The sequence below is a fragment of the Erpetoichthys calabaricus genome, chromosome 6 (assembly GCF_900747795.2).
Source record: "Erpetoichthys calabaricus chromosome 6, fErpCal1.3, whole genome shotgun sequence".
Taxonomy (NCBI): domain Eukaryota; kingdom Metazoa; phylum Chordata; class Cladistia; order Polypteriformes; family Polypteridae; genus Erpetoichthys; species Erpetoichthys calabaricus.
In genome coordinates, this window is record NC_041399.2 from 83,473,127 (window position 1) to 83,500,948 (window position 27,822).

Genomic DNA, 27,822 nt, shown 5'->3' on the forward strand with positions numbered 1-27,822 from the left:
TCTAAATCTCATTCCTGTTAATGGACAATGCAGGATATCAATGGACAATCTGGCATGCCCATGTTCTGATGGCAGTAAATATTTTTCTTTGGTGTTTTAGTTATAAAAGTCAACGATAACATTCACTGTTTTTTCTGTATTGTATTTGTTTTTGAAAATATTTTATTTGAAAAATAAAGATGAAGTCAATTCCATATTCGTATCCTTATTTTGATTTCAAATGAATTATTTCTCGTTATCTTCCCACATTTCCATTTACGCACGCTTTATTTTCATCAATGATACTGTGTTTATCCTGGCTGAATGAGTGCAACTGGATGTCAGTTTTGTCGTTTGAAAGCTGGTGGCACATATACATATCAGTGCTTTCGAGTAGTAGTGCTTAATTATTAGATGTTAAAACAGGAATTTCATTTCAGTTGAAGTCGTTGCGAATAGTAGTATCGTAAAAGCAACACGCCCCCGGGGAGAATTCTTTTATTCACGTATTAGAGAGACCACTTACAAATATATTATCCCATTTCAGACTCTGAATATTTAGACATCGTATAGTTCAAACAGGCTATACTGTAGATATATGTGTCATTAAGCATATGGAAATGGAATGTGTTATTCATCTACATAAACTTACACACTTTAAACTAGGTTTACTTACTGAGGCTGGGTGACTGGTGAACTAAACATTCGCATGAACGTGCGTGCTTAGCAGCCAATAATAAAAGAAGAGAGTGAACACACACGCACGCACACACACACATCTGCTTGAATAACCAATCAGTCAAGCAAAGCCATTTAAGTCCCGCCTCAACGATGCAGTAACTCCTTAAATGACCAATAAGTCATTGCAAAACAATATAAGTCCCGCCTCAACGAGTCGCCTCGTGCCGAAACCATATTAGTCACACAAGCGTTTTGTTTATCTTTACGTGTAGCGAAAGGGAGGAGCTGCGGCTCTTTAATTGACCAGTAGCAGTGTGTAACACCTGCATGTAGATCGCTCTAACCTGCTGGTTTAATCAGTGGCGGTTGTGCGGATTATTTTGGTGGTATTGACGGCAGGGTGTACGTGTAATTGTTTTGTGAAAAGAGATGCGGTACGCCAGAGAATGTGCGAGCGTGCTGTCGCCGAGGTCTTTAATGAGGTGAGTCGAGAAGGTGCTGCGGTCACTCGACCGCCGGGCTTCTGTTAGAGCCTTGATTGAATGGGACGAAGCCCATTAAATTCTCCAGATTGACGAGCAGTTTAGACACAAGGAAAGGGGGCAAAACTGTGTTTGATTCTTGAATGAATTTCTTGTGAAGTCCATCGTGTTTTTCTGCGTTCTGTGGCGATTTTGGATGTAGAAATTCTAATACTGTATCTGTTTTCTTCCACATTAACATTTGCATTCATAGAGTGCGCCTTTAAACCGTGCAGGCAATTCATGATTTAAGATTTGCTTATTTTCTTATCACATAAGTTACTGATATGTCTTTAAAGGGTTGTAATAACGTGTGTATTCTAATTATTTAATAATAATAATTTTATATTTTTAAGCAGGAACCTATAATAATAATAATAATAATAATAAATTTTATTTATATTGCACTATGCTTGTCGAATACCTATAATGACACAGGAGTAATATGTGATATGCTAATGTCAATTTCCCCTTGGGATTAATAAAGTATCTTTATCTATCTATCTATCTATCTATCTATCTATCTATCTATCTATCTAACATTTGACGGCTTGTCAAAAAAGTCCTTGGGCAGAATTCCAATCTGTCGAGGTTTTATCTGTGTTAGTCTGCTGATCTATTAAAGTCCAATCAAGACTTCTGACAAAATGTCATTTTCATTGTTTAGCGTTTGTGAAAATCGAAGTGGTGTATGATATCACAGGCCCTTATCACACTGCAGTCTTTGCACGCATATAATTAAAATTTTATTCACCCTTAAGAACAACACTGATCATCGTAACGTTATTCCGTTTATAAATTCGAATTATCGAATAAATCTGCAAACGTTTCACTTCTCCCTTACTATGTCAGTGAGTCTCCCATTTAAAGAATGTTACATACTGATGTTAATTTAAGCACAATGTTACTGAGGCGTGGTTCTGAAATGTCATTTCAGCACACACATTCAGACCACTGTGTTCAGAAAGCAAAGGTGCACACTGTCATAGGCTGATCTGCTGTCCAGACATTATATAATGGTTCTCAAAAATAAACTCTTTCTTGGCAATAGCGTGCTGTGTAGGTCAACACATGACAAGTGTTTAGTGTAATGTACATTTTTAAAAACTTCTAATACTGTTAACCGTTTGAACGTTTTAATTCTTTAGTTTTCAACCCCATGAACTGCAGCATAGTAGAGGTTTTGCTATGAAGGCTGCAGAGCCTATTCTTTAATGGCAGGTCGTTTTTTGACACTTGTCACAGAAAGACAAACCTTTGCAAATCAGGCATGTCTTATGGATCTTATGTGTCAATGCGGCCCTTTAGACCTACATACTGTATAGTGTGGGGATAGGAAGAGTTTCTGGGTGCTTCATGTTAAAGACACCATTGGGAATTTGCAAGTCTCTTCACAGCTGTTTGTGTCCTGTGCTGTTCCTTGCAACAGATATAGTTAAAGTAAAATGGGTTAATGTCAATGTGTGACCCGTTTCAAAAGCTTACCAGTGTGGGGGTCATTGGAGACAGATGTAAAAATACAAAACAGGCTCAAATGTGCTTTATAAAGTGCCAGCTGTGGGCTATTTTTTAGACTGCAGAGCAGGTGCCCAGGTCACTTACTGTCCCGTCTGGATACTGCTGTAAAGACACTGATACTTGTTTCCTTTTGTTTTTAGGAAGAAGATAGTAAAGATTTTTTTTAAAGGATAAGGATTAGGATATCTTAACTGCAGTTTAGCCGGTTTATACATTTACTGGTTTGGTGCAGTTGTTGGTACTCCTTATAGCCCCGAAGAGCTGAGTTTGGTTGTTCACTTTCTGTGTGTGTGATGTGTTTCTCCTGGCATTGCCAATTCCAGAAACATACACATTCATTTAAGTGGTGCCTTTGAATTAGTCTTTCAAGAAGTGCTGTGACAGTAGTCATGAGTTGATCCTAGCTTCCCTTTTAGGAGTGAGTCTCTGCCTTTTACCAGAAGCTGCAGAGATAGCCTACAGCTACCTGTGACCATGCAATGCTAAAACAAAAGGATGGATTTATTTTTATGCACAATTAGCATGGGTACTGAATTGTTGGATTTGAGTTGGTTTTCCCCCTTTGTTTAAATTATTAAGTATAACTAAAATAGTAGCCTTTATAGCAGTTGCTTTTAAATGAACAATATATTTGCAGATAAACCCTTTTCAAATTGCTTTTCATTCTTCTATGCTGTTCATCCTGTAGGCACTATGATTGTCCAGGTTTTATTAATTCCTGCCTGCCTAGCACTGCTGTCAGGTTCTGTTATGTTCATCACAGTGCAGAATTGGATAATGCAAGTTTGATTTAGGTTCATTATCAAGTAATAAATGTTAAGTGTCTTCCTCCCTGGGTCAACTTGCAGTTCCTCCTTTTGATGCAAGGATCATTTTGGGTGGCACACTTGGGGTTTAAAATGTCTGCTGCTTTTTTGGTTGTTGGGGCTTGTTTGTGATAGGTAGGATCTTGTGGGCTTTTTTAATAGACCATCTGTTTAGGGATATTGAGAAGATTAAGCACAATCTTTTTAGACCCTCCTAGCCTTTTTATTTTGGAGATTTGTTGACCACTTTTAAGCTTAATTACTAAGATGAGATGAAAGTTACCAATGCTTTTACTTAATTGTATGTGGATTTTAAATCCTGTCAAGAAAAATAGGATTGAACAATATTGTAGTAAAGGATACAGTTAGCAGTGGATAGATATTGGTTCAAAATGTGATGGGTGCATTGTTTAAGAATGTATTTATGGCTTATACTGATTGCAATCTTCCTTAAGAGAAGAATAGTTATATACAGTAGGAAGATTTCACTGCTTCACCCAGAATGGCCAGAGCTGATCTGAACATACAGCTGGCTTCAAGTTACCCATAGGACTTCCATGGAGTTTGTATTTAGTCTTTGACTTGGCCATTGAGAACATTCTCATCTGTTTCTGTGCCCTTATGTTCTGAATGTGCTTGATGAATTTATTGTTGTCTTGATGAAAGCACATGACCCCCCACCAAATAAACACATAATAATAGGTAATTGGTTTGAACTGGTGAGCCAAAGAAAATCATCAAGATTATTCATTTACAACATTTAGCAGACGCTCTTATCCAGAGCGACTTACATATTTTTCATACTCAATGCTAGAAGGGAGAATACCTTGCTTCTCTCTGAAGCATAATTTTGTTTTGCTGAGGAGTGTTAAACAAATATGTCACAGAAAGTCAGATCTATTTGATTTGTGTCCATTGATCTTTAAATATTTGTTACAATGCCAGTAGTTCAGCTGATCGACTCGTTTCCATACAAATCTAAAACCATTAAAATTTGGTCCAAATATCTGACTTCCATGTTTTTTTGCTATGCTATACTGGTGGCTTTTGAGTGCCTTTTACATATTTTTATGCTTTTACTTATTTATGCTTTAGTATCTTGGAAATGATGTCATGTAAGTAACAGTATTTATAGTTGGATTTTTTTAAATTCATATACAAGGCAGAGTTTTTACAGTGTAATAGTTTTTGCTCCTATCCAAATCAGCAAGACTTTTTTTGGTTTAAAACTGGAGGAACAGGCAATTTGTCATCCCTTAACTGCCCTTAGGTTCCAATTTTGAAATGCAGGTGATGTAGAGTATTTGTATGCATTTTCTGCTACATTGTTGGATCAGATGTCCAAGATTTGTTTTTATATAGATATGTTGTTTTTGAGGGAAAAAAATTGGAAAAGACATTTTTATAATGCCTGATTTTACCAAATTGATCTGCAAGTAACAGAAAAACAATAGCTTAAAATGTTAACGTTTGGGCCAGTAGACCGTTAAAATACTGCCATTTCTGAACACCTTTACATGAGGGGTTGCTTATTCTAACAATGCCCCATGTGCTACTAAAGGTATTTTCAGACAGGCGTGGTCACGAGCCATTGTGGTATTTAGTGTGTTACCAATACATATTGTAAGGGGGGCACCACCATTTGTGCACTTCTTGTATTTTTTTTGTACTGACAAAATACAAATGCACTGCACTAGAAGTATTTGCATTTTCATAAGAACATTTCTTAACCCACTGAAAAGTTGTATCATTATAATCCAGAAGTTCCAGCCTTTATTTGGTATAACACGAAAACTGTCAAACAGGTGCAGTTTTTTTTGTTTGGAACAAGGTCCTTTACTTATGTACAAATGTTAGCGTCAACCTCTTATCTAAACTTTAGACACTCCTGTCCTACATACCAGTTAATTGCTTCAGACATTTGTGCACAATAGCTCATACTGTTTCCTTTGTTCCTTTTTAGATGCACAAAACAGATGGTTAAAAGATGTAATTGGCAGCTGTTTAAAGGTCTTTACGTTTTGTTACAGTGCTATCTCTGCTTTGTCATCTTTAGATAATCAAACAGCCTGTGGGGTAGTGGGTTGGGGTTTGGGGCAGTATTAATAGAAATGGTTTTATGGATCAATGTAGTGAGTATTTTCTTCTGTATTCCCAGCCCTAGCAAAACCTGATGTCTGAAAGTGTGACACCAATAATTTTATCTTTGCATGATCTGGCCATAGTGCATTTTCTTTACACAGATTGGGTTCAATCAAAAGACACTGTGCATAGTACACACATAATTTGTGTAATTTTGTTGACAGCTCTCTTGTCAACTTAATATTAAGTAGCTGCATTGCTGAGCTGCAGTTTGAAATAATGCAAGTTCAGAGATTATTTGCAGTTTGATTTGATACTCCCAACTGGCTTGACATGCACACTGTTCTAGTTTCACTATAGTACTTTTTCTCAAGAGAGTTACAATTCAGAGTCTCAGCAGTTAAAAGGTTAAAGTTAACTGAGCTGTTCCTGCCCAGAATATTCTTAGCCCATTATACTGTATATGCTGGGTATTAATATATTAAGTGTTCCAAATAAATAACATTTGACAAGAGCAAGCTAATTTTAAAATTGATTAGTTAGTACATTTTAAAAAAAGCTGTTTCCCTTAGGTTGTGTGTGCCCTTCTGGTTTCTCATAAACCAGATATTATGATTAGTGATCAGGCTGGCGTGAACCCAGGACTTTGCTACTGTGAGGGAACAGCATGAAACATTTTAATGGTCAGTTGGTTAATTAGTGCTTCGTTATTATGATGATCTACTGTGTTGTGGAGATGTCACAAGAACCATACTTTGGTACCAAGTCAACACCAAAATTAAAATGATTTAATGGCACAAGCCTTCTTACGGTATCAGTAGTACCAAGTTAGTAGTTATCACACGTGTGTTTGACTGCAAGTAGACAAATTATTTGAGAGAGCCAAATAATATATTGGTAGTGGGGGGTGGGGTGTAAGTAAAAACTGTATGGAAATGGCTCCTAGTGATGGGATGATACAGCACTGTATTAACAAGTGTCATAAAGAAAAAACTGTAGAAGTCATGTCTGGAAATGGTTTGTGTTCAAGGCAGGAGAGATTCAGAGGGCGATTGGGGAAATTTTGCTTATTATTATTATTAAAAAAAAAAAAAAAAACCTAATACATACACACACACACACACACACACACACACAGAGGCTTTCATTATCACCATTTTTATCCCATTATGGAGTTAGTACAGAAATAGATTCATGTGTGCCTTGATAGAAATGAGGTGTCTGATTTGATACAGATTTTGATCATTTAATTTGAAATGTCAGACATTTGTAAGAGGAGTTGAAAAGATGGCGAGATGAATTACTTTTTTAATGCAATATCCTCCACAATCCCAATAAATGAACAGAGGCTTCTCATTCATTCTGTGACTACATTGAGCTCATCTACAAATCGCTGCCCATCCATTTTCTGACCGTTTTATACATTTCAGTGTCGCAGGGGAACCTTGCATGTCCAAAATGGATGGATGGGATGGAGATTTTCATAATGAAACTTCCAAAATAAGTAACGTTGCATAGATGTCAGCATCCACTAGATGTCATTGTTCAACTATCGGTTGTTTCCTAATCAAGGAACAGCTTTTGCTGTTTGCTACATAACCTCACACCAGCTGAAGTTGAAGCTCTGTTTGGACATACAGATGGTGAGGAGGAATCCAGTTTTGAAGGTTTTTAACTCTCTGTGTTTTAGCTTGGTTGCTGATTGAGCTAAGGGGGTTGTACTCTTAAGGTATCATTGTTGATACCATATTGTTTTTGTTGACCCTCTTCTCCACTTACAGAGCTAGTTTTACTGTTTTTCTCTGAAATAAATACTCAAAAACATTTAACCTACTGATGCCTCAATTAATGTACGGAAATTTTATTGGTATTTATTTTGATTATTGAAACTTATCAGTAGCTGCTGCATTTTCCACCCTAGGCTTATACTCGAGTCAATAAGTTTTTCCAGTTTTTGTAGGTAAAATTAGGTACCTCGGCTTATATTCGGGTCGGCTTATACTCGAGTATATAGGGTAATTAAATTAAGCACACTTTTCAGTTACTGGTTAGACAATTAAATGCAATTGTTTCAAATTCTTAATATTACAGTAAGCTGTATAACCAGCTTTTTTGTTAATATAGGGTCCCAAACATTTATCAATCTTATGAAGATACTGCAGGTAGAACTTTGGTTTTACTCCTTGTAGATAGTGTCAAAAATCGCTAACAACTAATATTTGACTCCTCTGTAATATAAGTATGTTGAATATTAAACTGAAATAAAAAAAAAATCAATCAAAAGTCTGTATATCTGTTACATAATATGAAAGCTATCCTGATATTTTACTCCTCTCGTTTTATTACTCTGTGGCATATTGTGAATAGGGGGTGGTGGAAACATTAATTTATATTTTCAGCTTCAGTGTTTGAGAATTTATTTTCTTTGATCCCCTTATTTATGTAATTTGCTTGAAGTGAATACAACACTATCAATAATCAGTGCTTAAATTCAAATTCAAAGTTTTTAGGACTTGTTTTTTGCATTGATCTAACAATTTGCTCTAACCATATGGTTTCCAAACCTAGTCCTGGGGATCCACTGTGACTTCAGGTTTTTGTTCCAACTGACTCTTGTTTATATTTGGATTCCTAGCCTAATTAAACCAAGCTGTTATTTCCTAGTTTCTGTGTTTGGTAAATTTTTATTAAAATGTACTAAGCAGTAATAATGAGGATCATTTTTAACTTTAACTATTTTCATCGTGATTTTCATTCTGCTTTTCCAGGTGGGTCTGATGCTGAAGTAGTTGCAGTTGTTCATCATTCCGTATTGTTTCCCTGGGTGTCTACTCTGCTTGGTTTTAATTGTCATCACTAGGATACAATGAAGGAAACAAACTACCCAGAAAAAGAGCAAAATGATATGAAACAACAAAAGAGTTAATAAGCATTTAAAGCTCTAGCAAAATAGAAATATTTGTAAATGTCTTATTAATTTAAAAATCTTACTGCTGTGCTTTTCTGAATGTGGATTAAGAAAAGAGAAAAAGTTAATCAAATGAGCTTTGTTATTATCACTGATTGTGAATCTGGTTGGAACAAAAGCCAGCAGCCACAAAGGACTAAGTTTGGGAACCACTGCTTTAACCCCTAAAAAAAAAAAAAACACATTTAATTTTAGGTCAGCAGTGACAATGAGCTGTATTTCTCAGAAAGCATGCAGCTTCATAGTGATATTCATTATAGTTTGCTATTAGGTTTTTCTGTGGGGATTTTGTGTGTTTGATATACAGTGATCCCTCGCTATATCGCGCTTCGCCTTTCGCGGCTTCACTCCATCGCGGATTTTATATGTAAGCATATTTAAATATATATTGCGGATTTTTCGCTGCTTCGCGGGTTTCTGCGGACAATGGGTCTTTTAATTTCTGGTACATGCTTCCTCAGTTGGTTTGCCCAGTTGATTTCATACAAGGGACGCTATTGGCAGATGGCTGAGAAGCTACCCGGCTTGCTTTTCTTTCTTTTGCACTGACTTTCTCTGATCCTGACGTAGGGGGATTGAGCAGGGAGGCTGTTCGCACACCTAGACGATACGGACGCTCGTCTAAAAATGCTGAAAGATTATCTTCACGTTGTGATCTTTTGTGCAGCTGCTTCCTGAAACGACATGCTGCACGGAGCTTCGCATTCTTAAAAGCTCGAAGGGGCACGTATTGATTTTTGATTGAAAAACAAACTCTGTCTCACTTTGTCTGCTCCTGACGGAGGGGGTGTGAGCTGCCGCCTTCAACAGCTTTGTGCCGCGGTGCTTCACATACTTAAAAGAAAAACAGCCCTATTGATCTGTTCGCTTTTCTCTCTATCTCTGTGACAGTCATTGCTCCTGACAAGCACTCCTTTGAAGAGGAAGATATGTTTGCATTCTTTTAATTGTGAGACGGAACTGTCATCTCTGTCTTGTCATGGAGCACAGTTTAAACTTTTGAAAAAGAGACAAATGTTTGTTTGCAGTGTTTGAATAACGTTCATGTCTCTCTACAACCTCCTGTGTTTCTGCGCAAATCTGTGACCCAAGCATGACAATATAAAAATAACCATATAATCTATCTATCTATCTATCTAAACATACGGTTTCTACTTCGCGGATTTTCTTATTTCGTGGGTGGCTCTGGAACGCAACCCCCGCGATGGAGGAGGGATTACTGTATACCAAATGTTAAATGTGGTTTTATAAATACAGGGCTATTCAAAATGAAAGAGCAGATTTCAAAAATTTATTTCAAACTGTATAAGACAGAAACGCATTCTGCACATCACTGCATAGAGGAAGTTCAAAGTTTGGTCCTTGAGGTTGCATGCATTCAACATGAGCACCATGTGTAGCATGACAAACATCAAAATGGTAGACCATTTCTTGCCACATACGAGTCAACTGGTCCCTAGCTTCGTCAATTCGATGTCGAAATTCTTGAAGATTAGCGGGCATAGGTAGAACAAACACTCTTTCTTTAATGTACCCCCAAAGATAAAAATCACAGGGTGTAAGGTCATGGAGACCCAGGAGGCCGTAGACGATGAGCAAGATCTTGTCCACCTCTTCCAACCCATCGTCCTGGAATGGTGGTGTTCAGGTAATGCCAGATCTTCAAGTGGAAATGAAGTGGGGCACCATCTTGCATGAAAATGAAGTCATTCAAATCTTCTTGAAGTTGAATTTTTAAACTTTGAACTTTCCTCTATCCAGTGATGTGTGGAATGTGTTTCTGTCTTGTACAGTTTGTTTAACATACATTTTTGAAATCTGCTCTTTCATTTTTGAAAAAGCTAAAATAAAGTACCACATTTCTCAAGGTCATTGCATGAGGTAGAGGCATCCGAGTCGGCTGGGGTGGGGGTTCTTTGATAGGCGATCCCTTGTACTCCTCAGTCGGCAACATGCCTTGGTCCAGTGTGCTCCATGCTTTCACTGTTGGAGCATTTTTCAAAAACGACAAATCTATCATCCCTACAAAATGCACCTTCCAAATGCATTTCAGCATTCCTCTTAACAATGACATCCCAAATCAGTAAAAAAAAATCTTAAGTGGGTGGCTAAATTTAGACAGAATGGTACAACATTGAACAGAAAATCTCCAGGCCATCCTCGGACATGGACGACTGCCTGAAAACATCCAAGCTGTTAAGGTATCAATTTTGCAGTCTCCTAGACGTTCAGTGCGCAAACATGCTTCTGCCTTAGGCATTTCCAACACGTCTTTGAGGAGGATTTTGCATGAAGACCTTAATTTCCATCCATATAAAATGTGATATGTGATCTATATAAAAGAGACTGGGACAGCCATAGAGAGTTGTGTGTGAACATTCTGCAAACCGTTCATCGAGATGCCATCGTCATGTGCAGCGATGAGGCACATTTCCATTTGAGTGGTTGCATAAATAAGCAAAACTTTCACTATTGGGCTAAAACCAACCCTCGTGAACTTCATTAGAGACCCCTGCACAGTGAACATGTTACTGTTTGGTATGGCATTGCAGAATTTGGTATTGTATGTCCTTACTTTTTTGAGGAGGGGGGAGCAACAGTCACCATCACTTCAGAATGTTACATTGAAATGCTAGAGAACTTTTTGCAGCCCCAACTAGAAGAAATGGATGTGGTGGATGCCTGGTTTCAACAGAATGGGGCAACAGCTCATATAGTGCGGAGATCCAAGCAAGATTTATGAGAGATGTTTCTAGGGAAGCTGATCTCCAACATCGTGATGTTGGCTGGCCTTCACGTTCGTCTGATCTCGCTCTTCGAGATTTCTTCTTGTGTAGCTATCTCAAGTCGAAAGGTATACACGCGCCAACCTCCAAACCTTGAAGCCCTCAAGGACGCTATTCAGCACAAAATCTCCACTATTCCCCTTGAAATGGCAGAACCGAGTCATGCGAGTGTTCAGATACACTCTTCGAGAGACTATCACTAATGGTGGCCACCAACTTGAAGACATCATTTTAAAAACACAGTGGGGAAAAAAAAATCTATTTTTGTATACCCCTTCTTGTGTCGTAATGAAATATATTTTATCTTGTAGCTTTTTTGTAGAATAAACTTATGAAGTGTGGTCCTTATGAAAATTCATCTGATTACCCCATTTTATCTCAAGCTTACTGTTTCTGCTTAGAGTGTACTATAATCTCTGCTGCACACACACGTTACTGGCAACACACTTTTTTTAGTATATAAATGGAAAGATGTTTTAGTTGAACATAGTTCACAACTCAGTGTTGAAATAAAAAAAATATAATTTTGTTATAAACTGAAAAATCTAAATCAAATGAATTCTACTTTTTGTGTTTGTTAAGCAATGACAGTCATATATCAGCTAGAAGCAACAGTTCAATTGCCATGAATATAAGTTGTTTCAAAAATGTTAATTCTGAGTGTTAAATGTGTTTTTTTTTTTTTGTTTTTTTTTTTAAAAAAAAAAAAACTGACAATGCCTTCTCTTTTACAGGTCTGTGACTTCAGTGGGCTCCTCAATCAGCCGACGAGTTCTGTATTATCCAGAGGTGCAATTACGACCCTTCAGAGTATGTAATTATGACCGAAGCAGCAGGAAAGGGGTTGTAGCTGGAACACTGGATGACCTTATTAGTAAAGTGGGTAGATTTTTATTTTGTTTTATTTTTGTGTTTGTGGTGTAGCGGGTCTACAGCTCAAGTCAAAAAGGCCACTTTTTAAATAAATAGTTGCTGCACTCGTGGTTTAGAGAGGGGGCGTGGTAGTGTGGTCAGGGTGGTTCCAGGGTGATTCGTGATACGGATGGTCCTCGCTTCAGTGCACAGGTGAGGAGGAGTCCGCATCTGTAATTATTGCTGGGAGCTGCTGATTGCCACACCTGATCCACGTCCCTGGATCATATAATGGAAGCATGAGGCGAATGGGAGAAAGAGGGGGGCAAAAAAAATTGTGATATTAATGGCCAAAAACTTGTTTTTAAAAAAAAAAAAAAAAAAAAAATCATAAATGTGAAGATTAAACATCACAACATTATTACAAGGTTGTCTAGTTTAATGTGATGACAGCAGAGTCTGTGGTCATGATATTTTCATTCAAGTGTGGATAGCAACATTACATTATAAATAGTCCGATGTTTCTTTTTAGAGTGCATGCTGATTTGACACACACATCTAAATGTATCATATTTTTAACTTTGTCCCACAGCAAACATTACTCAAAGGTAAACACAAATTGGTTTATTCAATGTCTGTAATCTAAAAGAATAGTAAAAGATCAAACCATTAAATACTATGAAACCAATTGACCAAGCAGCAAGAAGAAATAAAAATCAAAAATACTAGGAAAATTTGGGTGAGGGAGACGCACTTGAATTACAAGACACTGGAAAGACTCAAGTTGTGCTCTTTGTAGCAGCTACACAATGTTGGAGTAACACCACCATCTGAGCTCCCCTTTATTCCTTTGCCTCTCCTCGGATGACGGCCATGTAATTTATATTCCATAGCAACACATACAGATGGGAAGAGATGGAAGCTTCAGCCAGTTCCTGACAGACTATTTATATACACTGAATGAAAAATTAATTTACTAGGAAGCTGTACTTGGAATGCTATTCACATTATAAATCTTAAAAGGAATTAATAGTGTCTGAATTTGGAAAGAGAAGTCTTGAAACAAAGATGTGAATTCTTAATATAAATATATTTTTTTTATTTCAATTATAAAGGCACTTGCTGCTTTGCCACACAGAACGAGATCTGTCACACTGGTGCTGGAAGAAGATGGAACAGTTGTGGATAATGAGGAATTCTTTCAGTCTTTGGAAATGAATACCCTCTTCATGTTGCTAGAGGAAGGGAAGAGATGGAGATCTGCTAGGGTATATATATATATATATACAAAAAAAGTTCCTTTTTAATTTTGTTTTGTTACATTTTTTCATTATCTTATTGGCCAGTGGGTGCATCCATCGTTTTAGTTTTTATACAGCTTACCTGAAAGGAAATCCATTTAAATTAAAAATTAGTCAAATGTTATACCCATATCAAAAATGTGGAAATAAAGGTTGAAGAACCTGTAATTTAAATTTTTAAGGGCCTTTTCAAGTTTACCTTTTGTTTTTACATTCTAAAATAGGTTTTTTTTTTTCTTCTTCTTTTAATAAATTGATAAACTCAAATAACTTATTTCTTTATTTCTGCATGTTGTTTTGATTTTGAGCATTGGAGAATTGGTATGGTGTTTTTTTTTTTTTGTATTGGCAGTCTTCCAGTAAATGATTCCTTACACAGTGCTTGTTGAGATATATATATATATATATATATATATATATATATATATATATAAAATAATCAGTATTCTGTATGTGTGTGTCATTTATCCTAAAAGCTTAAGATAGAAAAAAAAAAATAACATTACCATAGTACAGTGGTAAACCATGCAAGCCTTTTAACCTTTCACTCTACAATAATAGTGTTTGTATTTCATTATTGCAGAAAATCATGCAAACATTTGTTCACTGATTAGGCAGTTTCACTTCACTCATGCTACATAAAGTGATCTCATTGCATGTCTAGTTAGAAATTCTGCCCAACTGCTTAATGCTTTGTGGCAGATGTCTACAAAGTCTCATGTATATGAGTCTACTTTTACTTCACGTTCACATCTGGTGTAGGAAGATATCCTTTAAATACCTTGATCTCTTCAACTATGTTTTTTGGAAGATTTTTATTAATATTTATGGCATACCCCAAGAATGTTCTTGTATATTAATTTGCATCATGAGTTTATGTACATTGGAAAAGTGCATGTCCACGTCATTTTGCAAAAGTACAATTTATTTTGTGAGACTCCCATTTTAAAGAAGTCTGGCTTACCTGTTCATTCTGTATATGCAACCATCTTTCACTGTCAGGGGCACGGTTACTGGTAGCTGGCTTCCTTTTTGCAGCTGTATGTTGATATGACAGAAGCGATTAAGTTTGTGCATTTTCAAAACATTTTTGCTGAAAGGCAGTATAGTGCTAAATGGGTACAGACATGCTTTACTTTCAGATTATTCATGATATTCTACACTAAAGTCTGTCTAATTAGCTTTGTAGAATTTCTTACAGGGCCTGTCATTTACATGAAAACTGTACTTGCATCACTCACTAACAGTAGGGGAACACAGATTCTTTCCTCGGTAAAAGACCATTCATTTTTATCACAAATCGGACTTCTTTCAATTTGGTATTGTGGTCATAAAAGTGCCTTTTTGAAATGTGGATTGCATGTTTTCTGAAAGCAAACCATTTAGTGCTTCTAAATGGACACGATTGGTAAATTGTAAGGCTTTCGTTTGTTTCCAAACCTCTCTTGTGGGCTTCCCCCTCCTCATACAGGTTTGTATACAACTGCTGTTGTGTAGTTTGAAGCTTTTATTGTAATTGGAAGTCTTTAGAAAATGCAGTATTTTGTAAACAATTCATTACATAGTTCAGAATGTGTTTTGGTAACTTCTGTTCCCTGTTTGTGTCTCTCTCTCTTTCTTGCAGAGTGTCTCTAGTACTCGACATTCTAAGAAAAAAGGAATTGCAAAGGTTACATTTGACCTATACAAATTAAATCCCAAGGATTTTATTGGGTGCCTTAACATCAAAGCAACATTTTATGAAATGTATACAATGTCCTATGACATCAAATGTATGGGAGCAAAGCATATACTAAAGTAAGTATCTATATATAGTTTCAGACAGTGATTAAAACTTTTTTTTCTTTGCTTTTGGCTAAAGCTGAAAAATTAGTCAAAATTATACAAGAAAATTCAACAGTACCAGGTGAGGCTGATGTAGAAAAGAGTAACTTATTTTGAATTCAAGCAAGAATATAAAATTTAAGTATGTCTTAAAACTATGGAAATGGCGCATTGCCTCTGTTTCCTGTTTATACAACAAGGTTTGCGGCTGTTATTTTCACAGCTTGGAAAAGAAAATTACATAATCGGAAGGTGGCGCGCGCACACACACACCCACACACACACAAAAATTGGTCTAAACTAAGTGGTATTAAAACCTTTGATCATTTATCAACCGTGAGCTGAAATGGCTAGGTATATCTGAATGACAGGTTTACTCTGTTGTCAATGCTGGCTTAAATTCAAGTGTCTCATCCATCATTTACACTGCCTCTCAAATCATCAGAGCAAATAAATTTATAGTTATCAGAGTATTGGTTCTCTGTATGAATTGTGTTCTGTAAATGCGGTAATTCCTTTCTGGGTTGAAACCATGAAACTTACTTCTTGATGTTTACTATTTTTCTATGGTTTCACTAATAGATGTTTAATCCTAATTTAATAAACTGGATTGCTGTAATTGATACGGCATGTAGGTTAGGCAAAACTATCTGGTTTTGTGTCATTCCCTCTATTGAACCCTGATTCATAAGCTGTTTAAGTTGGGTTAACTGTAATACTCGGGCAAAATTTCATGAACTGTTTTGGAGTAATATGTGGCTTTTGTGGTGTTAAACCTTCCATTACAACATGCCAAAGAAATTTTTGAAATTCCCTAGCCAATATGCTAATTTTATTACCATCGGATGAACCATCTTGGTTTGATAACATGGACTTGGTTATGTGGCCTCCCCAGTTACAACTCCATTTCTTAATGGGAACTTTTGAAAGGCGATAAGGTCTAGAGTAGGGGTCTCCAACTCCAGTCCTGGAGAGCTACTGTGGCTGCAGGTTTTCATTCTAACCCTTTTCTTAATTAGTGACCAGATTTGGCTGCTAATTAACTCTGTCTTAATTTTAATTGATGCACAACTTAAGACTCGGGTCCCTTAATTTATTTCTTTTTTCCTTAATTAGCAACCAAACAATATTAAGACACAAAATGAACCAACATATAAACAACAACCTGCATCTATCACACAATAACTGAAAATAAACAAAGGTGAAGGCCTCAGTAATGTTGATCTGCTCAGGTCCACAAAACATTTTTCACAGTGCTCTTAAAAAGGAAAATCAACAGTTTTGGAAATGTCTGCCATGGTAGAATGAGCACAATGGAATTACGGGTTTTATTGTCAACGAGAATTGACTTCAAGTTAAGAAACTGAATGAAGGTTGGAGTTTGAGGCCCCAACTTAGTTGGTCATCTGTTTGCTCACTTCACATCAAATTTATGTTTAGGTGCTGTTTTTAAGGAAAAAAGAATCGATTCAGCGGCCAGAGTCTCAAGAAAAGTCATTTAAAAATAAAGGGAAATAGTTAATGGTCACTAATCAAGAAAAAAGTTACAGTGAAAACTTGCAGCCACAGTAGCTCTCCAGGACTGGAGTTGGAGACCCCTGGTCTAGAATTTAAGTTGTAGTTACTCTAATATGGGTGCAAAATATTATGAAATTCAGCTGACTTGTGTGATGCATCTCCTCCTTCATACAATCGCCCTTCCTAATAAAAATTTTTGAAACTGCATGTATTCTACATTTTTAATTTGGTTCAGTTTTACAGTATTATACATACAAAATGTCATCATTCCAAAATGACTAAATCATTAAAAAAAACACATTAAATTCATACTTTAAGTTGAACCAATGGCAAGCTACATGCAAAATTTAATGAAAATCAGTTATGCCATTTTTGGGGCGGATTTGCAGACAAACTGTCCAGATGTGGTACAAGGGCGGAAATGAAGGACCTTAATAGTGATGTCACAATACCAGAATTTTTGTATTTGATACCAATACCAGTGAAATTTCACTGAATTTGATATCATTGCAAAAACAAACTGCATTCCACAGCTTTCAATAAAAAGTACTCCCAATATTTAGGTGAACAATATTGTGTCTTTTTTAGTAGTTGAATATAAATATCAAGCAATCAAGTAGCTACCTAACTATCATTTAAATAAACTATTACTGGTGTTCATAAATATATAATACAATGTAGGGATTGAATTTTGATGTGTGAAAACTTGTGTAGATTATTACACAGGGTTTAAAAAGAATGATCTCCTCATTGGCTACCTGACTTCTCTAAACATGGGCACATTCTAAATTTATAATAAGCACAATTTCCCCAATCGCACTTTTAATTTCATCTGCCTGCAACACAAAGCCGCATTTTCAGACATGAGTTCAGCATTCAAACATCTATTGAAAATCAAAAGCCAACACTTTATAGTATTTGACAAACATTAAAATAAAAACCTGTCTTCGGTACCAACCCAAGGCTGCAACATTCAAATTGAGAGCAACAGCAAAAAGAAAGAAGGAGCATATGAGGACCAGGAAGTGATGGAACAGCACAGTACCCCACTGTTATTAATAAGAAAAGCTAAGGGTTAGGGTTGGGGCCAAGACCAGGGCCCATCCGTGCTTGAACCAGCTATACTTTATCAGTCCATTTATCAATGTAAGAGCCAGATGCCCTGTTGATCCTTGCCGCTGACAATTCCAAAAGACCACTTTAAAAAAGGAAGAATTCTAGATGGAAGGAGAAAAGCAATTGGGAGATTTTCAGTGACAGGCAAGGGCAACTTGTTGAGTTGTTTAATAACTATGATTCCTTGATACCAATGTTAAGTTTCAAAAACTTAATATCCGTGAAATAAAAGAAGCAGAGGGAAAAATCTGTGATTTTAATTAATAATGGGTTGTATAATGCATTACAAAGCTTTGCATGTCATTTTGACACTTCTTTGTGAATATGGGACAGATTAAGTGAGATATTATACACCGAATAGGAAGGAATGGCAGAAGAGATCGGAAACCTTACAAGCTTTAAAAACAGGCTAATATGTAAGTAAAAGGGAAGGGAAGTTGAGGGGATTTATAAGAAAGGAAGGTTTTAGAGATTAGAACATTCAAAGGCTTGATTCATCAAATATGTCACCTAGTGTGAGAATACCTTTGCTAAACCAGAGATGCAACACAATATGACCACCTTTGTGAAAAATAGGAGTAGATGAGCGGGGGCTGGATATAGGCCAAGGCACCTTGCCATATTTACAAAGTGTTAGTGTCTAGTGGACCCATCTTTGAAGCTCAAAGCTTAATACTGGAGAAGGGGAGGGTGGGCACAGAACTTGGAGATACCCAATTAGACTTTGCTGACCCTCCCTTATAGTTGCTGGTAGAGGGGGTAATCCACTGCCACACTGGATGCAGTGCAAAAGCCCAAATAGTATAACTCAAGATCTGGCACTAGAACCACCACACTTGCCTTTGCCTCAAATCAAAGTGAAGTGTTTAACAACAAATTTTTGTTCCACAGTAGGTAGATAGATGTGATCATATAGTGCAATGCTAACCCTTAAATACTGATTCAATAACACAATTGGGCTGGGGTACCATATTCATTTTAATAATAGCCAATCTGGATCTGAAAAATAGGGCAAAGGTGAACGTGACATCAGAGATTCTCATTTTATTGATTTGTAGATAACTGAGAGTAATGATGTCTTGTAGCAGAGGAGAAATGTCTTGAATAGGTATTTAATGAAGTAGCTAAAGGGCTGATTTTGATCAATTTATTTTATAACCCGAAAAACTTTATGAAAATCAGACAATTTCAAATTGTATGAAATATTACTAGGGACATTTCAAAGAAGAGAACAAAACAGTGATATTTTATGATAGAAGTCGGACATCAAGATTGGGGTAATTTAATGGAGGAGTTCTTCAAACTCTTGAGCCCTTATCAATTGTCTGAAGAGCAACAGGGATAGAGGGTATCCCTACTCTGCACCTTTAAAATTCAGAAAGGGCAAGAGAGATTTGAACTAGTGAGAACCACTGCCAGAAGAGATGAATAGGAGTTCTAGATTGTGCTGATAAATCTTGACCCAAACCCCATTGAGAGCATGACGTGCCATAGCAATCCCCAGGTCATCCTGTTGAAGGCCTTTTCTGCATCCAGAACCAAAAGCGCAGCCAGATGTGATAGAAGTGGAGCCTCGTCTCATATGGGGAAGGTGCCAGACACTGTCCACTGCTTGGCATACTTCTAGTAAAACCAGCCAGATTCCAATGAATCAGTGTGTGAACAACATTGTAGTCACCTTGCTAAAAACTTAGCATTTTTCACATCTGCATTCATCTGACAAATTAAGCTTTAATTTGTTGTTCTACTCAGGATCTTTATCCTACTCTAAAAGGAGAGTAATTAAAGCTGAGTTTACTGAGGGGTTCCCCTGTTTGGAGAGAGGAGTATTTAACAACTGCTGATGAACAGTTTCAAGGTGGCACCAAAAGGAAGATTGAACCTCAAGTGACAACCCATTTAGGCTAGGGGCTCTACCAGTTCTCATGGAGTTCAGAACATATTTCAGTTCTCTTATTAGTGGTAGAATCGAGTCCATCCGCCTCCACAGCTTGTTTTAATCTGGTAAGGTGCACATTTCTGAGAAAAGTGGATGTTTCGTCTGAGAAGCAGGAATTTTCAAGGAATAAATTTGAGTAAAACTCTTAATTTGTTGGTTTGTAATGGGTAAGGTGTGGTGATGCTGTAATTTATTTTTAATGACAGAAGATGGATGCAGATTCCTGACAACAAGTTGGCACCTGAAACGCAGTATTTGGCACAGGTTCGATGGATCTCGGTACGAGAGGGTTTTTAGTTTGTATCTTGTCATAGAAATCTGTGATTCATGGTCAGGATCTAAAACACAACTTTTCCTAAAATATAGATAGCTGTGCTTCTTAACCATAATCTTGTGGGTACATGCCTATGCTAAACCAGCTGAGTAACTAATAGTTAAATTCCTTAAGACACCTTTAATTGCCATTCGGGCATATGTAGGGTCACTGGCAGTGTTAAACTTATTGCTTAAAAAGCTATCCAACATAGAGCTTAGTTTATTACAAAAATAAGCAATCTTAATCAGAGACTTATTAAAGCACTATCTTGAGGCACACTTCAGGACTTAACACTGGTACATGTAAGAGATAACACGGCGATGATCTAACAAGGAGGCCAGATCCCAGAGACTGTGAGACAAGAATATAATTCAGTCTAGACATGATTGTGAAAAACCAGAAAGAAATAAGAGAACACCTGACTGAAAGGACTGGCAAAGTGAATCTGTCAGGTTAAAGTTAAAAGTAAGTTTGCATAGTTGAGTGGGTATCTGTGGGCCTATTAAGAAGGGGAATCAAGTATGCATTTTTCTTCATACCTAAAACAATTTCAAAATCATTAGACTAGGAATTTGTCATATACAGAAAGAAGTTGGACTGATATGGTGTGGGACCATATAGCAAGCAGAACAGTCTTCCCCCAAATTCTGTTGGTGTAGCAGAATATGTTGAAGTCATCAGAACTCTAGTCTAAAATTTATGCCTGCAGATTGTGGCACGCTAGAATAGCCACACCCTGTTTCCAGGAGACTGTAAATGAAGAGGCCATCACCTTGAAATACCTTTTTCATGTCCTTGACATATCACACCCCAGTAGCTTGGTCTCTTGTAGGGGTGCAATATCACCTTTTTTATGTTAAATAAAACCCAAAATGGTGGCCCTTTTTCACATGTGACTCTAGACCTCAAACATTCCGAGAATTAATTGTTAAATTGGCAATTAAACAAGATATCTATCAATAAGGATACAATAAAATACAGTAAGGGGGGGGGGGCACAATATAAGCATCCACCCAACTCATAGGGCAACCAGGGCTTATACATAAGAAAAATAGCAGGGCACAATCTACTTGCCCTCCCAAACTAGAAAGGCTTCCCAGAACCATCGCCCCCCCCCCCCCCCCCCCCCACAAAAAAAAATTAGCAATAAACTGTCAAGTCCACATAAAAAAGAAAATTATAAAGGTAACCTGAAAGAATAATAAAACAAAAAAAAATACAAACTTCATGCCCTCCTGCCTCCCAGGATTGAACTAGAAAATACCTCCAGAATGAAAAAGCATTTGCAATTCAGTATGAAGGTAAAAAGGGCCAGCAACAAATTTGAATCTTACAATGAACTGTAACAACATTGATCAAGACAAGAAACTAGAGTATACTAAACTGTAAAGTGAGAGGACATCCAGTAAAAAGACCTTTTATGCCTGCATTTAGAGAGAAATCCCCCCCCCCCCCCCCCATAAAAAAACATACTGCAGGACATCTTCTGATGGAAAAGCTGGAAGATGACATTATAAGAGAAGGATGCCGGAAGAGCAGAAATTATCAGTAACTTCCATAGCCTGTTTTGGGTTGTGAAGGCTAACCTAGCCTGTTCTGTTGGTGATCTTTATTTGAGGTGGGTACAACAAGAGCAAGGATTAAGATCAGATTTCTCTGCATTTTTCAGGACTGGAGACATTGCCTTTTCCCCTTGTGCGGATGGACCACTGAAGAAGTGGAGGAGTAAAATATGGTGACTGTTGTATGACAAATTAGTTGTTGGTTTTGTTTTCTTTTTTTTCTCTCCCCCAAGGCTTCTTTCAAAACCATTTGTTGACATAGTTAAAGATTTTTAGAATAAGTGGCATTGGAGGAGAATTGCGGTTTGAGTTGTAGATGCAACAACATTTTTCCATAGGAGAAACCTAGTAGGTGAGATATGGGAAGAGAATGGCCTGTAATTTTTTTTTTTTTTTTTTAATAAAACTCTGCATTTCTTTTGAATGTGCGGTACTGAAACATTATTTTGCCGATTTCTACCTATAAGATATGTCAGTTTTCTGTTTATGGAGGTTACCTAAACTTTCAGTGTTTTTAATCTGGTGTTTTGTTTTGGTGTGTCGCTTTAGTTAGTTTTTGTAACTCCACAGCAATCATCTTCTACTAATCTTTAAGTTCCTTTTAAGTGAAGCTAGTTAACACCAATTTCATCCTGAAAGCTCTACTAAAAGTAGGCATCAGTGGCTGCCACCTGCTTAGTGGCAATGAACTTAACATGGAGATGTTGCTTGAAAATATTAAAGATTTCATTTTTGGGCTGGGCAGTTATTTGCGAGTCATTCTTAACCAAATCGACATCACAGCAAAGCAGAAGGTAACGCTCGTTATAATTTTATATATATTAGTAAATTAGAAGTGTGCAAAACAAATAACACAAGACTGACAAAGGGTGTTGTGATTATATAAATAAAATCATTTTTTGCAATTGTTGGCATTATAAATGCTTTAAATAGTTAAAAACCAAAAACATCTGTGAAAAGTAAACAATAAAATATTCTTGTTTTACACTAGAACTGCCATGCATCTTTCTGTAGTTTTACTGCTGTTTGGTGGAAAACTTCTTTAGTATTAGTTGAACTCAAAACCACACATTTCAATCAACTGGGCAGATGCAAAATATATCCTTCATTTGTTATTTTATTTATGAAAATAGTTACAACCATTCTTGTATATTTCTGTGGATATGTAAAATTTGTAAACCGTAATTGGCTTGTTTTCTAATTACAAAACAGTCCTCATTAGCAGACAGTGCAAATTCAGCAGTATTTTCTCGCACACAAAATAGCAACATTTTAAAAAGTCTGCTTTTGTTTAATCATCTGTTTGTTTTATGCTCATCTTCCTACCTGGCTTTGCAGCATTCTATAGAAAGTGAGAGTAATGCAATAATGCTGTAATGCAAGTGAAATTTCAGTTGTTCTGCTGCTGCAGGATATAAAACCACTTCAGTATTTAATTGTAAAAAATCAAACCAGCAATTCTCTATACACCTGGAAACTTAAACTAGTAAATGAGGCAGAAATTAATATATTTTTATGTAAATAGTTTATACAAATTATGCCCATGCGTGCATATGTATGTATGTGGCAAGTAGCATGATGAAATGCTTGTGAAACTAATCACATCGGTAGTCCACATTTATCTTGGAGCCTGTAAGAAATTCCCACACTACAATGTGGTGACAACTCATTCACTTTTTTGTTATATGAGCAACCTCTCGCCTGACACTACCTTTTCACTTTATCTTCTTCTGCTAACCTGACCATCTCTGTGCTTCCTTTCATAGCAGAGTGACCGCTATTGTCCCTATGTGTTTAAAGTTTAGTACTGATCAGATTTGTCTTTTTAGCAAATAGTGTATTTGCGATGAAAAGTGATACAAAAATACTGTATGCAGTGACATTGTCACCCATTGCCTGTGAAAGTTTCAACAAGTCACATCACCACCTTTGCAAACCATCTTTCCTTAGAATCAAATGGGATCTTCCCCCCCCCAAGTAGAAAATAGCCTTTAGCATATATTTGTCATTTACTTCAGCAGCTAGCCTTAATTTGATGCTAGATCTTTGCTTGACTTTAACTGATTGAAAGAGCCTGAATATTTCTTTGAAAATAACTACTCTTCAGTTATTGTGGTCTGCCCTTATTTGTAAAGCATGGTGCAGGTCGGCAAAAAACTTGGCAAGTGTCTAATATACTGATAAAACTGTCAGCATACAAACACACAGAAAGCATCAGTCTGACAATGTGGAAAGGAACACGCGAGACAGCACTTTATGAATGTAGAAAGCTGCAATTGAAGAGTATAGCACTGGAAGGTGGCTTAACTCGCAACATTTTCACAGACACTGCAGACTAAAGAATATATGGAAATGTAACAATAAGCTGTTGGCTTTCTTTACTTGTATCAATGAAGATGCAAGATTCTAAAATTAAATACAGTACTTTGTTATATACCCTTTGTTGGCAATGACAGAGGTCAAACGTTTTCTGTAAGTCTTCACAAGGTTTTCACACACTGTTGCTGGTATTTTGGCCCATTCCTCCATGCAGATCTCCTCTAGAGCAGTGATGTTTTGGGGCTGTCGCTGGGCAACACGGACTTTCAACTCCCTCCAAAGATTTTCTATGGGGTTGAGATCTGGAGACTGGCTAGGCCACTCCAGGACCTTGAAATGCTTCTTACGAAGCCACTCCTTCATTACCCAGGCGGTGTGTTTGGGATCATTGTCATGCTGAAAGACCCAGCCACGTTTCATCTTCAATGCCCTTGCTGATGGAAGGAGGTTTTCACTCAAAAAAAAAAAAACCCATTCATTCTTTCCTTTACACGGATCAGTTGTCCTGGTCCCTTTGCAGAAAAACAGCCCCAAAGCATGATGTTTCCACCCCCATACTTTACAGTAGGTATGGTGTTCTTTGGATGCAACTCAGCATTCTTTCTCCTCCAAACACGAGGAGTAGAGTCTTTAACCAAAAAGTTCTATTTTGGTTTCATCTGACCATATGACATTATCCCAATCCTCTTCTAGATCATCCAAATGCTCTCTAGCAAACTTCAGACGGGCCTGCACATGTACTGGCTTAAGCAGGGGGACACGTCTGGCACTGCAGGATTTGAGTACCTGGCGGCGTAGTGTGTTACTGATGGTAGCCTTTGTTACTTTGGTCCCAGCTCTCTGCAGGTCATTCACTAGGTCCCCCCGTGTGGTTCTGGGATTTTTGCTCACCGTTCTTGTGATCATTTTGACCCCACAGGGTGAGATCTTGCGTGGAGCCCCAGATTGAGGGAGATTATCAGTGGTCTTGTATGTCTTCCATTTTCTAAAAATTGCTCCCACAGTTGATTTCTTCACACCAAGCTGCTTACCTATTGCAGATTCCGTCTTCCCAGCCTGGTGCAGGTCTACAATTTTGTTTCTGGTGTCCTTTTACAGCTCTTTGGTCTTGGCCATAGTGGAGGTTGGAGTGGGACTGTTTGAGGTTGTGGACAGGTGTCTTTTATATTGATAACGAGTTCAAATAGGTGCCATTAATACAGGTAACGAGTGGAGGACAGAGGAGCCTCTTACAGAAAAAGTTACAGGTCTGTGAGAGCCAGAAATCTTGCTTGTTTGTAGGTGACCAAATACTTATTTTCCACCATAATTTGCAAATAAATGTGATTTTTCTGGATTTTTTTTCTCATTTTGTCTCTCATAGTTGAGGTATACCTATGATGAAAATTACAGGCCTCTCTCATCTTTTTAAGTGGGAGAACTTGCACAATTAGTGGCTGACAAAATACTTTTTTGCCCCACTATATGTACTGTATAAAGTTGTCTTGTTTCATTTCTGAGATGCCTTCTCAAATTAAAACATTTTTGTGTATTAGAGTGACTATCTGTCATGTATACTGCTTATTCTGTAAATATAATTTTCAGGCATTTTGTAATTTTCTGCTACCTTGGAGAAGTATCTTCAAGGCAGTTGTGGATGACTCGACCTTTGTTAATGAGTTTTATTACACTGAGGCCTAATACAGCTATAAACATTAAATGTATATTTGAGTACTGCTGATTTTTTTTTCCTTTTAATAAATGCTTATTTATGAGTATTTTTATACTGTGCAAATCTTACTCCAGGCTTCAAGTACTGCACAGATGAGATATAGTAATGGCATCTCAAAGCCTTCAAGCCTCATTGACGCCCTCATTCCTTACCCACACCCATCGCATCTGACTTGTCTGTGCAGCTGCTTTGACAACCCCTGAGCTAGACTGCCAAATGACAGGTGATACCTCTCACTCATATTCATTATCTGTCTGGTTTAAGCAGAGGATTTACTTTTTCAATTTGTAATCCTTCATTACCTTTTAGACTGATTGATTAATATTTTTCATTGCAGACAATTTTAAATGGTAGTAAAACCAATATCATGGATATGAGGTATACTTTTATTATATAATTTTAATTATGGTTTAACTAAACTTCTGTTTGGGTAGGTAGCACTAGCAGTAGACATTTTGCTTTTGCTTTTAACTATTAGAGATACTGTATACTACTCGCAGAATTCTTAACTTCATGTAATTTAACTGGAATAAGAATTTTAAGAAGAGTCTAATAAACAACCATGTTAACTAAATATGAAGAAAGATACAGACATAATGGATTAAGCATCATCACAAAATGATTCCAGTGCTCTATGAAAGTTATTGGAGTTTTCGTTCATGAAGTATTCAACAACATAAAGTTAACTATAGGTGATCATCATTTAAAGTCCAGCAGCTTTGTGACTTGCAAGAAAAATCCTCAAAATATGAACAGGAAAGAATCCTGCTTCAGATGTGGAGATGCAGCTATATTATGAGAATCATAATGCTAATGCTACAGAGAAAGGACTGTTCCTAAACAAACTGTAATTTATACTGTCTTTTGCACATATTTAGAAGTATAATTAAAGTGTGGTACAAAAATAAAAGTCTGGTGGGTGGCAACTATTTTTCCAGTAATGAGTTCTGTCCTCAAGTAAAATTATTTGGTAAGTATTTATTTGCAGTCAAGAAGGTAGTATGGTTAGTGTTTAAAAATACTAAAAAAGGCACACAAATAACTGGCTGATCTCTGTGTTTTTGTTTTCCCCATTTTTTTAGCTTTATTTTTGTCATTCAGGATTTTGAAATTTTCTTTTTTTGTATTACACATAGTTGTCTATTTTGTATCATTATTAGTAATTGAGAGCTACGAGCCCACAGTGACGAACTTTTCTACTCACTGTTTTTGTTTCAAATTTTCTTAATTTGGCATCTTCAATGATACTATGTTTGAGCCAATATAATGTAACAGCATGCTTTGTTAATCAATGTTGTCATTTTGTCTAATGTAGTCTTCAAGTCAGTGAAGCTTGTTAAAATTTCAGTTGCTATAAGTGATTTGTGATGTGTTTCAAATATTAACTTGGTCTTTTTGTTTTTTGGGATTTTATAGAAAACTGCTTCGCTACCTCTCCTATATTGCTCAGGTCACAGGACAATTCTTACTTTATGGATCCACATACGTACTGCAGTACACAGATGAAAGCAGTGACATTGGATCATTGAGGAGCCCAGCATCTGCATCAAATAACTGATTCTGGAATAACCAAATCTGTCAACAAGAGCAGGAACTTTTTCCTTTGATTCTGGTTTCTTTTTTTTCCCCTCTTTTTATCTGTAAAGTGTACCTTTTATCATGATCTTGGTATGATTTGGTATTAATGGAGAAGAATTGTATTTGCACATATTTTTAACTTATATGTTTTCTGTAGTCCTTTTCTGAGTAAGCTCTTCCAATTGTGAATACGGAATAGCTGGACATTTGTAGTATTTATAATATAGTGAAATATCTATTGTGCATTCCTCTTTACACAACATTGAACTCATTCAATTTTTGGTCTACAGATCCTAAAATGACTAGACTTTTTTTTTATATCTTTGGTCCACATCGATTGTATTTATTTTATTTGTTTCTTTACTATAAAAGAAATCTGTTTAGTTGTCTTGTAATTTGTTATGATCACTGGTATATGTTTTAGTTATCAAGTGGTGATGTTAAA

At 36.7% G+C, this 27,822-nt stretch overlaps 1 protein-coding gene across 1 annotated transcript; it reads left to right on the forward strand.

Moving 5' to 3' along the window:
• The first annotated feature begins 877 nt into the window (after positions 1 to 877).
• Positions 878 to 27,822, forward strand: cidea (cell death inducing DFFA like effector a). The gene is made up of 5 exons (XM_028803779.2): positions 878 to 1,142; positions 12,076 to 12,220; positions 13,309 to 13,461; positions 15,119 to 15,291; positions 27,216 to 27,822. The coding sequence occupies exons 1-5, from the start codon at positions 1,090 to 1,092 to the stop codon at positions 27,355 to 27,357; spliced, it is 666 nt and encodes a 221-aa protein (XP_028659612.1). The 5' UTR covers positions 878 to 1,089; the 3' UTR covers positions 27,358 to 27,822.